The following is a 13,866-nucleotide window of genomic DNA, read 5'->3' on the forward strand; positions in this document are numbered from 1 at the left end:
TATAGTACACCTTAGGAGTCTTTCTTCCACTCAGCATTGCTGTCATACTCAGACTTTGCACCTTGAGGATCCTGTTGTCACTCTGCCTTGATTTCATACCCAAGACTCTACACTTTGGATGTTCTTGTCCCTGTGGGGGGCTGCTAAGCACTTCTCATGGTGACTTGGTGGATTGATGCCACTCTTTCTACTGCTTTGTCCCTTTATTGGTGCCTTGGAGTTTTTCCTGCCACCTTTTCTGCTTTTCTCTCCACTTTTTGGTGCCTTAGGATGTTGATGCCATTCTTGGTGTCACTTTTCCTCTAGTGCTGTCTTAGTGGTGCCCTCTTTTGAAGCCTTTCAGGTGAATTTTCAAAGGAGTTACATGTAATTACACTTTATGCATGTAAGTGGGGTTTTGAGAATTGCTACAGTATATGCCATTGAATTGTCAATAGGTTTATGCTGTAAATGCACTTAAGCACGTAAATGGGCTTTCTGAAAATTGCTAGGATAGTATGTTAGATTTATGTGCGTAATGCCTTTGAAAATTACCTCCGCTAAACTCAGTTTTATGCATGCAAATGCTTTTAAAAATCAGGCCCATGGTATGTTCTTCCCACTCTTACTGTTTGTTTTCTTCTCTCACAGTTCCTTTGATAATTCCTGCCACAGCTAGTACCCCTTTGCCACTATATGGTGCCTTAGGCTATTCATGCCACTTTTGGTGCCACTTGGCCACAGTCTAGGCGCCTTAGAGTTCTTCTCCCCTTCTGAGGATGTCTTCCCGCAAGTTCCATTAGAATTAAGAAGAAAACCCAAATTTTGGAGCCTAGAATTCACTGCAGTGCTTCCCCTTTGACATTAATGGTTAACAGATGAACACATTTACAAACACATCTTTTTTTTTTTAATTCAAACAAATCAAGTCAATGGAAGTGACCTACAAAATGAAACAACAAACCAAAATGAAAATTTTGTCTCTGCAGATCCTTAGCATAAATACATAACACAGCATTGGGGACAGCAAATAGCCATGAGAGACTGCAAAGTTTAGTTTAACCGACAATACTACAGACCCATTAGTACATATTGAAGCTGCATGATCTGCTAGAAAGGAAGCAGACCATTCTAATGCTTTACGTCTAATCCTAAGTGAACAGCATCTTCTGAGGAAGATTATGTGATATAGACTATATTAAAAGCAGCTGTCATGTCTGATAATATTAGAAGCAACTGTTTCCCCCCTCCTCCATCCACATATTACAAGATTTCATCCTGTACAGAAATAAGAACTGTCTCTGTACTATAATCAGATCAAAAGCCAGCTTGGAAATAGTCCAAACTGTTCCTTGCCTGAATTTATACCATTATTTATGAAAACATAACTGGGAAGAAAATACTTTCCTTGGGTTCTGGTCATGATATTATTTTCTAGGGACTACATACAATTAAACACAAGGGACAATAATGTTTCAACTGTAGCTGGAGAAGTTCTCAGTCTGAAGCTTTTTAGTCATAATGACTTAACCGGCTGATTAAAAGTGTCAATCATTTGATCTCAGACCTTTGAAAAATTCAGAATTCTGGCTATTTGACTCCACCAATTATTTTACAACTGGAAAAATGAAAACAAAGAGAATGTTTATCAACCAATGGTTAGATTTGTGAGGGCTATAAAAGATGCTGCTCAAGGGATGCTGATATTCCAGAGCTTCCAGACTTTGTGGATTGAATAGTGAGGGAGTGCCCTACTAACAGCTGATAATGGAAACAGCTGATATTACTAATACTCTTACAGCTCAAGTACAGAAGAGGGATTGCTGTGATATAGTTTTCACAGGCTAATTGGAAACAGAAGTGAATGTAAAGGCTTAATTCAGAATAGAGCTGGGTGACGTCAGTATTATTTTTAGTGAAGATAGTGACGGTAACTTTCTAACCGGCAGGTAGACGCACATGTGCGCATTGCATTGACAAACACCTAGGGACATGGCTATAAAATAGCCTGGTCTTGCGCATGTGTGCCAAATTTTAAGTGGGCATGCATTGTAGTAGCCTAGCAATGGCAGAAGAGCCAGTCCCAGATTGTGGAAGCCTACAGTGATCCCGGAGAGCAACTTGAAGGTATGGAGCAAGCAGGAGAAGGGAAAGGATTGTAGGTGGATTTTGGAGGGGGGGGGGTACTCTGGAGGCTGCCAGATTGAATATTTTTGGAATAAGGGGAAGAAGGCGCAGGGGATGGGAAAGGGGAAGGGGGACTTCCAGCCTCAATCATAGTTTTTTAAATTGAAATGTGCCATTTTGGGAGGGTGCAAGTTCAGCCCATAGGGCCTTGGCAACTCAGGTAGAAGGGAGGCGGGAACAGGCCATAATGTGTTTTTTTTTTAATGGCATCTAACTTAACTGGATATATTCTTTTTTGAATATATCCAGTTAAGTCTAAAGTTATGCAGCTAACCATAGCCAAATAACTGTATATATAACCAGCAATATTCAAAAGAATATCTAGTTATATTTAAAGTTATCAAGCTATGGTTAGTCAGATAACTTTAAGCAAGTATATTCAGTGGGACGTTTATCCTGCTGAATATATGGGACAAGTTATCCGGCTAATCTTAGCAGGATAACTTGACCACTAAACAGCCTGTTGAATACTGGCCTCTAAGTTTCTCATCAACAAATTCTCACTGAGATGTCTCCAACTCCAGCAATTTAGACTAAATTGGAGAATGTTGAGGATTCCCTATAACTTGGATGCTAATTCTCAAAGACTGCTAATACTCAAGGCTGGTGCAACCAATTGTTCAAGCTGTGTACTTCCACAGGGAGTGGGTGGTGTCCTAGGGGCCACTGGAGGCCAAAGATAAGAGGAGGCTGTGGGACCTCCCAGAAGCCCTAACCCACTGGCAGCTGGTTCAGAGGTCTCAAGCAGCCTGGGACATCCCAACCTGAGGGCAGAGAGGATGACGATGCAGCCAGGGCTCCCTGCAAAACCCATCCCACCAGGAGCCATAATGAGGACAAGGCCATGGGCCATCATGGCAGGCCCCAACCTGCCAGCAGCAGGATGAGGATGAGGTCATGGGGCCACTCAATGGTTCTTAACTTACAGATGGCTGAAGTGAAGATAAGAGACCACGGCTGTCCAGCAGAGCATGCAAAGTGAAGAGGAGGGCCTTTAGCAGGTGGAGGATCTCAACAAAATAACAGTGGGAAAGGCCCAAGTGTGTGTGAGAAATAGAGCCAATATGTGTGTGTGACAGCATGTATGTAAGAAAGGGAAAATGTATGTGTATTTTTGAGCATGTCTGTAAGACAGGGAGTATGTATGTGCATGTTATGTGAGAAAGTGAGCGTGCATGTGTGTGTGAACAATGTGTATATGTGGGAGAAAGAGTGAGCACTGAGTGTGTGTAGGTTTATGTATAAATATATAAACAAGCAAACAAATAAATATATATATATATATATATATATATGTTAGGGATGTGCATTCATTTGCAACGAAATAGGAAATAGAGACGATATTTCCTATTTTGTCGCGTTTCGGGGGGGTGACAAAACGATAAGAAAACCCACAAAATTTCGTGTGGTTTTCTTATTGTTTTTGGGGAGGGGAGAAAGGGCACATTAAAAAAAACAAACAAACCACAAACCCAACCCAACCCTTCAATTTCAATTAATTGCAACCCCCCCCCTCCCGACCCCCCCCCCCAAGACTTACCAAAAGTTCCTGGTGGTCCAGCGGGGTATCGGGAGCGATCTCCCCCCCTCTGGCCGTCGGCTGCCACTAATCAAAATGGCGCCGATGGCCCTTTGCGCTTACCATGTGACAGGGGCTATCGGTGCCATTGGTCGGCCCCTGTCACATGGAAAGAGCAATGGATGGCTCATGCTGGCCATGCTGGCAGATAGTGCTGTTTTTGTATGGGAGGTTTATTATATTGTAATGTAATTCAGATTATTCAGCTTTCTGAGGGTCAAACCCACACCCAAAATGCATTATAAAAGGCCAAATACCATATGGGTTCCAAATGTCTCTTTTGCAGGGTTTTCTGGTTGGCAGCACGGCAGCGCATATAAACATAATATAAGTGATATATTTACCTCAGAAGAGTATACTTTGAATGTTCTTTTTCATGTAAAATCTATTATAAATGTATTATTCTTAACTGTATGCAAGGAGAAGGATGGGGTGTATGTGTGCAAGGCTATAAGGTGTGCCTGGGGCACTTAATAATCTTACACTGGCCAGGTGTAGGTGAGGGGGAGGTGGTGAAGACTGGGGGGGTAGAAGGGTAAGAAGGGTGTCAGTTTTTAAAATTTAGCTCACTGGAGGAAGATGGGCTTTTTCTCGTGGCCTGGGACAGAGACTGAACAGAGCTGGGGGGGGGGGGGAGGGGGGGTTGAGTGAAGGGGGACAAGAAAGTAATTATTCATATAGGTAGCAAAAAAGCTAGCACCAGTTCTGTTAATACTGACAAAGAAATCTAATATTACCTTGGATATGTACATGGAACAGTTAGCTACCTAAGGAAATGGCTGTTAGAAGATTGTGTCATCTGATCTGAAACTAAGCTCATGGTTTACTAGGAGTTATGATCCCCGCTCTACTCTCTAAGACGAGACATGGTAAACATACAAGAAACACCTTAAAATGCTAGAGGATGATCATCTGAAACCAGTCAGAAGATATACGCACCAACTATAGCATACTCTTGCAAACAGTCCATAAGCTTCATGGTGAAAATGATCAAACATGATCTTTGCTGGATCAGCCATGTCAATGGATGTCTGACCCCTAGTCTCTGGAAACAAGTTATATCCTCCTATTTCAGTCAGGTGTGTGCTCAAGAGGAGACAAAGAAAATGCTTCAAGGGTGTCTTCAAGGTTAACATGAAGAAGTGAAAAATTGAGACGTATTTGACTAGGACTGCCCCTTCTCTAAGAATCTCAGCATTTTGAGCCCATATGAAGGCAACAGGATGTGAAAACACATGAAGAGCATACATACATGTCTCAGTCATCCAGGACCATCCATCCTACTCAATCTCTGTTCAGAAAATGACTGGCATCATAACTGGTGTACTATATTGGATGTTGATATATATTTCTGATGTTCCTTTCATTTAGTTTGACTTCATGATCAGTATATCCTATATCATATTTAAGGTTATCTTAAGAACATAAGAACATAAGAACATGCCATACTGGGTCAGACCAAGGGTCCATCAAGCCCAGCATCCTGTTTCCAACAGTGGACAATCTAGGACATAAGAAACTGGCAAGTACCCAAAAACAAAGTCTATTCCATGTTACCGTTGCTAGTAATAGCGGTGGTTATTATCTAAGTCAACTTAATTAATAGCAGGTAATGGACTTCTCGTCCAAGAACTTATCCAATCCTTTTTAAAATACAGCTATACTAACTGCACTAACCACATCCTCTGGCAACAAATTCCAGAGTTTAATTGTGCATTGAGTGAAAAAGAACTTTCTCCGATTAGTTTTAAATGTGCCACATGCTAACTTCATGGAGTGCCCCCTAGTCTTTCTATTATCCGAAAAAGTAAAAAAACGAGTCACATCTACCCGTTCTAGACCTCTCATGATTTTAAACACCTCTATCATATCCCCCCTCAGTCATCTCTTCTCCAAGCTGAAAAGTCCTAACCTCTTTAGTCTTTCCTCATAGGGGAGCTGTTCCATTCCCTTTATCATTTTGGTAGCCCTTCTCTGTACCTTCTCCATCGCAATTATATCTTTTTTGAGATGTGGCGACCAGAATTGTTCACAATATTCAAGGTGCAGTCTCACCATGGAGCGATACAAAGGCATTATGACATTTTCCGTTTTATTCACCATTCCCTTTCTAATAATTCCCAACATTCTGTTTGCGTTTTTAACTGCCGCAGCTCACTGAACCAATGATTTCAATGTGTTATCCACTATGACGCCTAAATCTCTTTCTTGGGTAGTAGCACCTAATATGGATCCTAACATTGTGTAACTATAGCATGGGTTATTTTTCCCTATATGCATCACCTTGCACTTGTCCACATTAAATTTCATCTGCCATTTAGATGCCCAATTTTCCAGCCTCACAAGGTCTTCCTGCAATTTATCACAATCTGCTTGTAATTTAACTACTCTGAACAATTTTGTATCATTTGCAAATTTGATTACCTCACTCATTGTATTTCTTTCCAGATCATTTATAAATATATTGAAAAGTAAGGGTCCCAGGACAGATCCTGAGGCACTCCACTGCCCACTCCCTTCCACTGAGAAAATTGTCCATTTAATGCTACTCTCTGTTTCCTGTCATTTAGCCAGTTTGTAATCCACGAAATGACATCGCCACCTAGAAGCCTCTCATGAGGAACTTTGTCAAATGCCTTCTGAAAATCCAAGTATACTACATCTACCGGTTCACCTTTATCCACATGTTTATTAACTCCTTAAAAAAAGTGAAGCAGATTTGTGAGGCAAGACTTGCCTTGGGTAAAACCATGCTGACTTTGTTCCATTAAACAATGTCTTTCTATATGTTCTGTGATTTTGATGTTTAGAGCACTTTCCACTATTTTTCCTGGCACTGAAGTCAGGCTAACCGGTCTGTAATTTCCCAGATCTCCCCTGGAGCCCTTTTTAATATGGGGGTTACATTACCTATCCTCCAGTTTTCAGGTACAATGGATGATTTTAATGATAGGTTACAAATTTCTACTAATAGGTCTGAAATTTCATTTTTTAGTTCCTTCAGAACTCTGGGGTGTATACCATCCGGTCCAGGTGATTTACTACTCTTCAGTTTATCAATCAGGTCTATCACATCTTCTAGGTTCACCGTGATTTAGTTCAGTCCATCTGCATCATTACCCATGAAAACCTTCTCCAGTACGGGTACCTCCCCAACATCCTCTTCAGTAAACACTGAAGAAGAGAAATCATTTAATCTTTCCATGATGGCCTTATCTTCTCTAAGTGCCCCTTTAACCCCTCGATCATCTAACGGTCCAACTGACTCCCTCACAGGCTTTCTGCTTCGGATATATTTTAAAACGTTTTTACTGTGAGTTTTTGCCTCTATGGCCAACTTCTTTTCAAATTCTCTCTTAGTTTGTCTTATCAATGTCTTACATTTAACTTGCCAACGTTTATGCATTTTCCTATTTTCCTCTTTTGGATCCTTCTTCCAATTTTGAATGAAGATCTTTTGGCTAAAATAGCTTCTTTCACCTCCCCTGTTAACCATGCCTGTAATTGTTTTGCCTGCTTTCCACCTTTCTTAATGTGTGGAATACATCCGGATTGTGCTTCTAGGATGGTATTTTTTAACAATGACCATGCCTCTTGCACACTTTTTACTTTTGTAGCTGCTCCTTTCAGGTTTTTTCTAACTATTTTTCTCATTTTATCAAAGTTTCCCTTTTGAAAGTTTAGCACAAGAGCCGTGGATTTGCTTACTGTCCCCCTTCCAGTCGTTAATTCAAATTTGATCATATTATGATCTCTACTGCCAAGCGGCCCCACCACCGTTACCTCTCTCACCAAATCCTGTGCTCCATTGAGAATTAGATCTAAAATTGCTCCCTCTCTCGTCGGTTCCTGAACTGAACTGAACTGATTGCTCCATAAAGCTATCATTTATTCCATCCAGAAACTTTATCTCTGTAGCGTTTCCTGATGATACATTTACCCAGTCAATATTGGGGTAATTGAAGTCTCCCATTATTACCGCACTACCAATTTGGTTAGCTTCCCTAATTTCTCTTAGCATTTCACTGTCAGTCTCACCATCATAACCAGGTGGACGGTAGTATACTCCTATCACTATAGTCTTCCCCGACACACAAGGGATTTGTACCCATAAAGATTCAATTGTGCATTTAGTCTCATGCAGGATGTTTATCCTGTTGGACTCTATGCCATCCCGGACATAAAGCACCACACTGCCTCACGGGTGGTCCTCTCTGTCATTGCGATATAATTTGTACCCCATTATAGCACTGTCCCATTGGTTGTCCTCCTTCCACCATATCTCTGAGATGCCAATTAAGTCTATGTAATCATTCACTGCTATACATTCTAATTCTCCCATCTTACTTCTTAGACTTCTTGCATTAGCATACAAACATTTCAAAGTTTGTTTTTTGTTTGTATTTTCATTCTGCTTTTTAATTGATAGGGATAAGTTAGAATTTTTTAGCTCAGGTGAGTTTTTAGTTACAGGCACTTGGACTACTTTTCTTATTATTGGAGCCTCACTGTTGGGATGTCCTAATTCTAATGCATCATTAGTATCCTTTGAAGATACCTCTCTCCGAACCATGCGCTGCTGAGTAACTGTCGGCTTTCCCCTTTGTTCTAGTTTAAAAGCTGCTCTATCTCCTTTTTAAAGGTTAGCGCCAGCAGTCTGGTTCCACCCTGGTTAAGGTGGAGCCCATCCCTTCGGAAGAGACTCCCCCTTCCCCAAAAGGTTCCCCAGTTCCTAACAAAACTGAATCCCTCTTCCTTGCACCATCGTCTCATCTACGCATTGAGACTCTGGAGCTCTGCCTGCCTCTAATAAAAATAAAGTAAAAAATAAGACTGACTTCATCAGCCAACTCTATAGCTACAGAGAGAGCACAATCATGGAATATAATCATCTATAACTATGAGTGACTACCAAATGAAGATGAAGTTAGCCAGTTAAATGAATATTTAGGAACTTATCCAACTAAATTCTAGCCAGCTAATGAGTTAACTGACTAGTTAAGGGCATTCTGGGGGCATAACTGGGAGGAGTTGAGTTAGCTGGGTAAGTTAACCATCTAAATCCATTATATTCAGCCGGCTATGTGTGGTCGGGACAAAAATTGTCCAAACGTGAACTGGCTACATTTACCGGGCTAGCTTTAAGTTAGTTGGCTATATTCATAGTGTGCTTGCACCACTGAATATATCTCCAAAGTTAGCCGGATGATTTATCCAGTTAACTTTACTATCTAGTGTTAGCACTGTGGACCCTTGGGCCAGCACAAGTGTTGGTAACAGCCCCGAGAGACAGCCCCCAGTGAGCCTCATAGCCGGGAGGCAGTTCAGGTCCAGGAGACCCAACAGGAGCTTCACCTATACCAACCCCGTTCCCCTCAGGTTGAGCCTTTGGGTGCCGGGGCCGGCAGGACTTATGCGGGGGGGGGGGGGGTGTCTCCTGGTGCAGGGAGAACCATCAGAGAAGGTGGTGTCAGGAGGTCGAGGCAAGCTGAATACAGAAGTATCGTGGGTAGTCCAGAAGTCAGGGCAGACGGAGATCAAGCAGGATGCGGAACCAGGCCAAGGGTCAGGGCAGGCTTGGAGAAGCCAGGCGCAAGCCAAGGGTCAGGACGAGCAGCAGACAAGGAGAAAACAGGAAGCCAAGCCAAAGCCGGAACCAAGAAGACCATACAAGGGGCAAGGAGCCAGGAGCAGAGGGACCACAGGCTGAGAACAGGCAGGAACTCGGGAACAGGCAGGAACTCAGGAAAAGGCAGGAATGCAGCAACACACAGTCAGGGAGTAGGACCTGTTGCCAAGGCTCTGATTGAAGGCAGGGCCTGGCCTTAAATAGTCCCAGACTTGATGAGGTCATCAGTAAGGGTCATGGACTTCAGGTTCCATCCCCTTGCTGGTGGCCCTTTAAGAGGCCAGGCTGTCCCGCGCATATGCAGGATGGGGGGAAGGGCAGAGAGAGCCGAGGGCAGCCTGCACAAGGGATGCCCTGATGCGAGGAGCCATGCACCACACCGGCCCAGGCGTGTGTAGCTGTGCAGCACGCTGAACGCCAGTCCCCGGACTGGGACACGGGGCGCCCGCCTCGCAGGACCGGGGGTGAGTGCGGTGGTCCGATGGGGCAACTCACGGGCCGCTGAACCCAACAGCTAAACTGAATCAGAATATTGTCCTCAGGATGTTTTTCACTTTTATCTGCTTTATTAAAATATAAAAAGTACTTAAAAATAATACTGACAATTTAGACACCCACATAATTGCATATTGCTATAAATTCTATTAACATTAAAACCTGTAGTTACAATGGTTAAAGCTATTAAAATATGATCTCCTCTGCATTCACAATAAAGTAGCCTATAGCAAAAAAAGAAGAAACAAAACAGTACAAAAAACAAAAGAAAAAACGCCCCAAAAGTATGTATTGATGCATTGTATAGTATGCGAGTACTGCATTTTAATGAGAGAAAAAACAGAATATTTTAAACTACTTTGAGATTTGCAGGCTTCTTGATGAATGTGCTACAAAGAGAAATCTTTTGGATTACATGTAAGTTTATTGCTGGATGCACCACATACTGAAATCTAAGTGATGTTTTCTGACATGATTAAACATCTCTCTCCTTAAACCCCCCCCCCAAAAAAAAAACTTACAAAATAAATTCAAACACTATAGGCCATATTTTAAATAAGGTAAGTACAGTAGGTTTTTATCTGCATAAGTGGCTTCTGAAAATTGTCTTTATGGAGGGCAATTTTCATAAATGCCTGAATTGATGCAAAGTCCATTGGTACTTTGACCTACAGGCTTTGTACCAATTTTTAAATGGCAAGTTGACAAATACTTTTCCTTCAAAAATTGCCCTGTTCATAGGCATTTGTACTTGCTTTTCCTCTGAAAATAGTGCACATCGATTTAAAAATGTAATCTGTATGTATAATTTTCTTCTCCTGACCATACTTAGCTAAGATTTGGACAATTTTCAAAAAGCCAATTTACCCACATGAATGGCTCCTGAAATTGCCCTTGGAAAGTGCAAGTGCAACTTAAAGAGTTGAAGGCTGAACTGAAGGAAAGGACACAAGATGTGATCAGAAATATAGACTTACACCTTTAATTCTAAAACAGTGGGAAAATAGAAAAATATGATTGAAAAGGAAAGCAAAGAGACTCACGAGCATGAATAAAACTAAAGGAGGAATCTAAGCAGGCAAAAAAAGAAATGAGATATTGTAGGTTACAGCATTAACATATTGCATGCTGGCTTCTATTTATTTGAAAGGACCTGGCCCTGCTGCATACCTCCTGGTGGGCTTGCCATGGAGAAACACTGATTTTAACTTCAGGGAAGACAGAATTTCCATCAGACTAGAAAAAAACAGTCATAAAAAATAAGTTACACTTTTCTCAAACTGTGCAGATATATTTACACTTATCAAGAATAGGATGATGAGTAACAACATACATACAATAACCTGAGCTCTCCTTTAAATATGTAAAGTTCCACCATCATATCTGATCCCCCAGACTAGTCCCCACCAGTAACAACCTATTTTAAATCCTCTGGCCTTGCTATCTTAACTCAGAGCCTCTTATTTGTTTGTGTGTGTGTGTGTGTGTGTCCTGTCGGTTTTGACTGGATTGTAAATTCCAACAAAATGGGCATGCATATTTTGGGGGCAATTTTATAACTCCTTACATTGGTGAAAAGTCTGCTGGCACATTTTATTTCTACTTATTATTTTCAAAGCACCTCTAGATATATGCAGAACTGTACAGATACTGTACATATAAAAGTCATTCCCTTCTCCATGATGGTTACAATCTAGCCAAGGCAAACATACATGACAAACAAGAGTCTATGGGAAGTTTATTTATTGTAGAAAAATGTTTAGAATTTAAAAGCAGCCTCAGAAAGGTGAGTTTTTAGACTGGACTTGAATATGACCAGAGACTGAGAGCATGACATACTAAATCAGAAAGTTTATTCCAGAAAATTGTGATAGTCTAAATGGAAGGCGTAGCCTAGTGGTTAGAGCAGCAGGCTATGAACCATAGAAACCAGGATTCAAATTACTCCTTGTAACCTTGGGGAAGTCACTTCACCCTCCATTGCCATAGCTACAAAACCAGATTAAAAGCCCTTTGTGGAGAGGGAACTGCCTACAGTACCTGAATGTAATCCACTTTGAAATACCCAAAAGCAGATTATAAATCAGTTAATAAAAGAGATTAGGTAGCATGCTGAAAAAGGAAAGTACTTTTTAAATAGTATTATAAAAGAAGAAACGACACACTTTAGCTGTGTTTTGTATGTGAGTTGAGAAGAAAAGAGAGGCATCAAAGATGACACCAAGGTTACAGGAGGAGGAAGCTGGGAAGATGAGAGAGGCATCCATAGGGACCGAAAAAGAGAGATGAAGAGAACCGGCTTGGGAGGAAATCCAAGAAGTTTCATCTTGGCCATGCTAAGTTTAAGATGGCAGTGGGATATCCAGGCAGTGATGACCGACAAGCAGATTGAGATTTGGTCTGGGTTCTTAGTGAAACGTCTGGTACAGAGAGGTAGATCTTGGAGTTATTTGCATAAAAGTGATACTAAAAGCTGTGGGAGGAAATCAGAACACAAAGGGAAGAAGTGTAGAGAGAAGGTAACTTTCCCAAGAAACATTGTACATATGCTTTTGAAAATTCAACAGTAAGCTCATAAATGCAAATCATTCTTTAGCCCTGTTCTGGGGGGTCACCTCTTCACTCTATTGGTAAAGTGACATATATAAAAGTACTATGTGATAGGGATGTGCATTTGTTTGAAACAAATGAGTAAAATGTAACAAATGACTCCAATTTTGTTTCATTTGTGGACCCCAAATCAAATGGATGGTACCCAGAAATGAAATAAAATTTTTTATCTCATTTGTTTATGTTTCCCATTCAAGTATATTGCCCTTTCAACACTATTGCTCTGCTGAACAAATAGCAGGTATAGGCAAGCCCTAACTGGTAACTATAGCTGCCACTCTGCCTAATTGCCTCTTGGAGGTCTTGCTGAAGCTCTTCCTAGCCTCAATGCCTAAGATGTAACACTTTGCATGTCTTTCTTATACTCTATCTACTTGCCATACCTCAAATATTCTATTTTGGGAGTCTTGCTGCATTCTTCCTATCTGCCATTCTTCAGATGTACCACCTTGGAGATCTTGCTCCACCCTCTAGCCCTCAGTTATCTAGTTGCCTAAACAGTCAACCTTTCCCATCAACACCTTTTAAGCCTCCTGAGGACCAATCCAGATCCTTGGGGGCATAGCTGTGTTTCAGTCTCAGGCTGCCTCATTTAAATCATTCTGTGGCCTCATGAGCAGGACACCATCCTTTTAGGAATCTGATACTAAAGACTGGCAGACTATAGGAAAACCCTCAGTCAGAAGAAAGAAATGCAGGCACAACAGAAAACAAGTATAGAAGAGACATTTTGCATGTTCTGAGTATGAGAAAGTTTTCACTAGGAGGAAAGACCTAATGCAACACCAGAAAATCAACAAAGGGAAGAGACTTTGTTCAGCTACGGAATATGGGACAAGCATTTTTAATAAAGCAAACCTCACAAATTACCAGGAAATCCACAATGAGAGACCATTGTCGTGTTCTGATTGTGATAAAAGTTTCAATCAGGAAGCAAATTTCACAAGCAACCCAAAATTCCACCCAGTAGCAAAATCAATTTCAAGTAGGAAATGTAATAAAATCCTATGTAACAAATATACTGATGACAGATTATTTTCTTGTACTAAATCTGACAAGTGGCAAGCGCTTCAACAGAAAGACACACATCTCCCCTGCCATTCTGCCTTGCTACTGTATTCCTTATCTTACACCTTAGGAGTCTTTCTTCCACTCAGCATTGCTGCCATACCCAGACTTTGTACCTTGAGGGTCTTGCTGTCACACTGTCATACCCCAGACTCTACATCTTGGGATATTCTTGCTACTGTGGAGAGCTGTTTTTCACCTCACATGGTGCCTTGGTGTGTTAATGCCACTCTTTGTCCCTTAATTGGTGGCTTGGGATTTTTTACTGCCACCTTTTCTGCTTCATTCCCTTGTTGGTGCCTTAGGATGTTGATGCCAT

The 13,866-nt window shown here is 41.3% G+C and overlaps 1 protein-coding gene across 1 annotated transcript in view; it reads right to left on the reverse strand.

The window, feature by feature from the left end:
* MALRD1 (MAM and LDL receptor class A domain containing 1) overlaps positions 1–13,866 on the reverse strand; it is a 954,719-nt gene that overhangs the window by 13,149 nt on the left and 927,704 nt on the right. Inside the window, exon 41 of the mRNA XM_029587045.1 lies at positions 11,040–11,105. Coding sequence (XP_029442905.1) covers positions 11,040–11,105 — 66 coding nt within the window. The remainder of the gene's footprint in view (positions 1–11,039; positions 11,106–13,866) is intronic.

This window comes from Rhinatrema bivittatum, chromosome 2 (assembly GCF_901001135.1).
Source record: "Rhinatrema bivittatum chromosome 2, aRhiBiv1.1, whole genome shotgun sequence".
Taxonomy (NCBI): Eukaryota; Metazoa; Chordata; class Amphibia; order Gymnophiona; family Rhinatrematidae; genus Rhinatrema; species Rhinatrema bivittatum.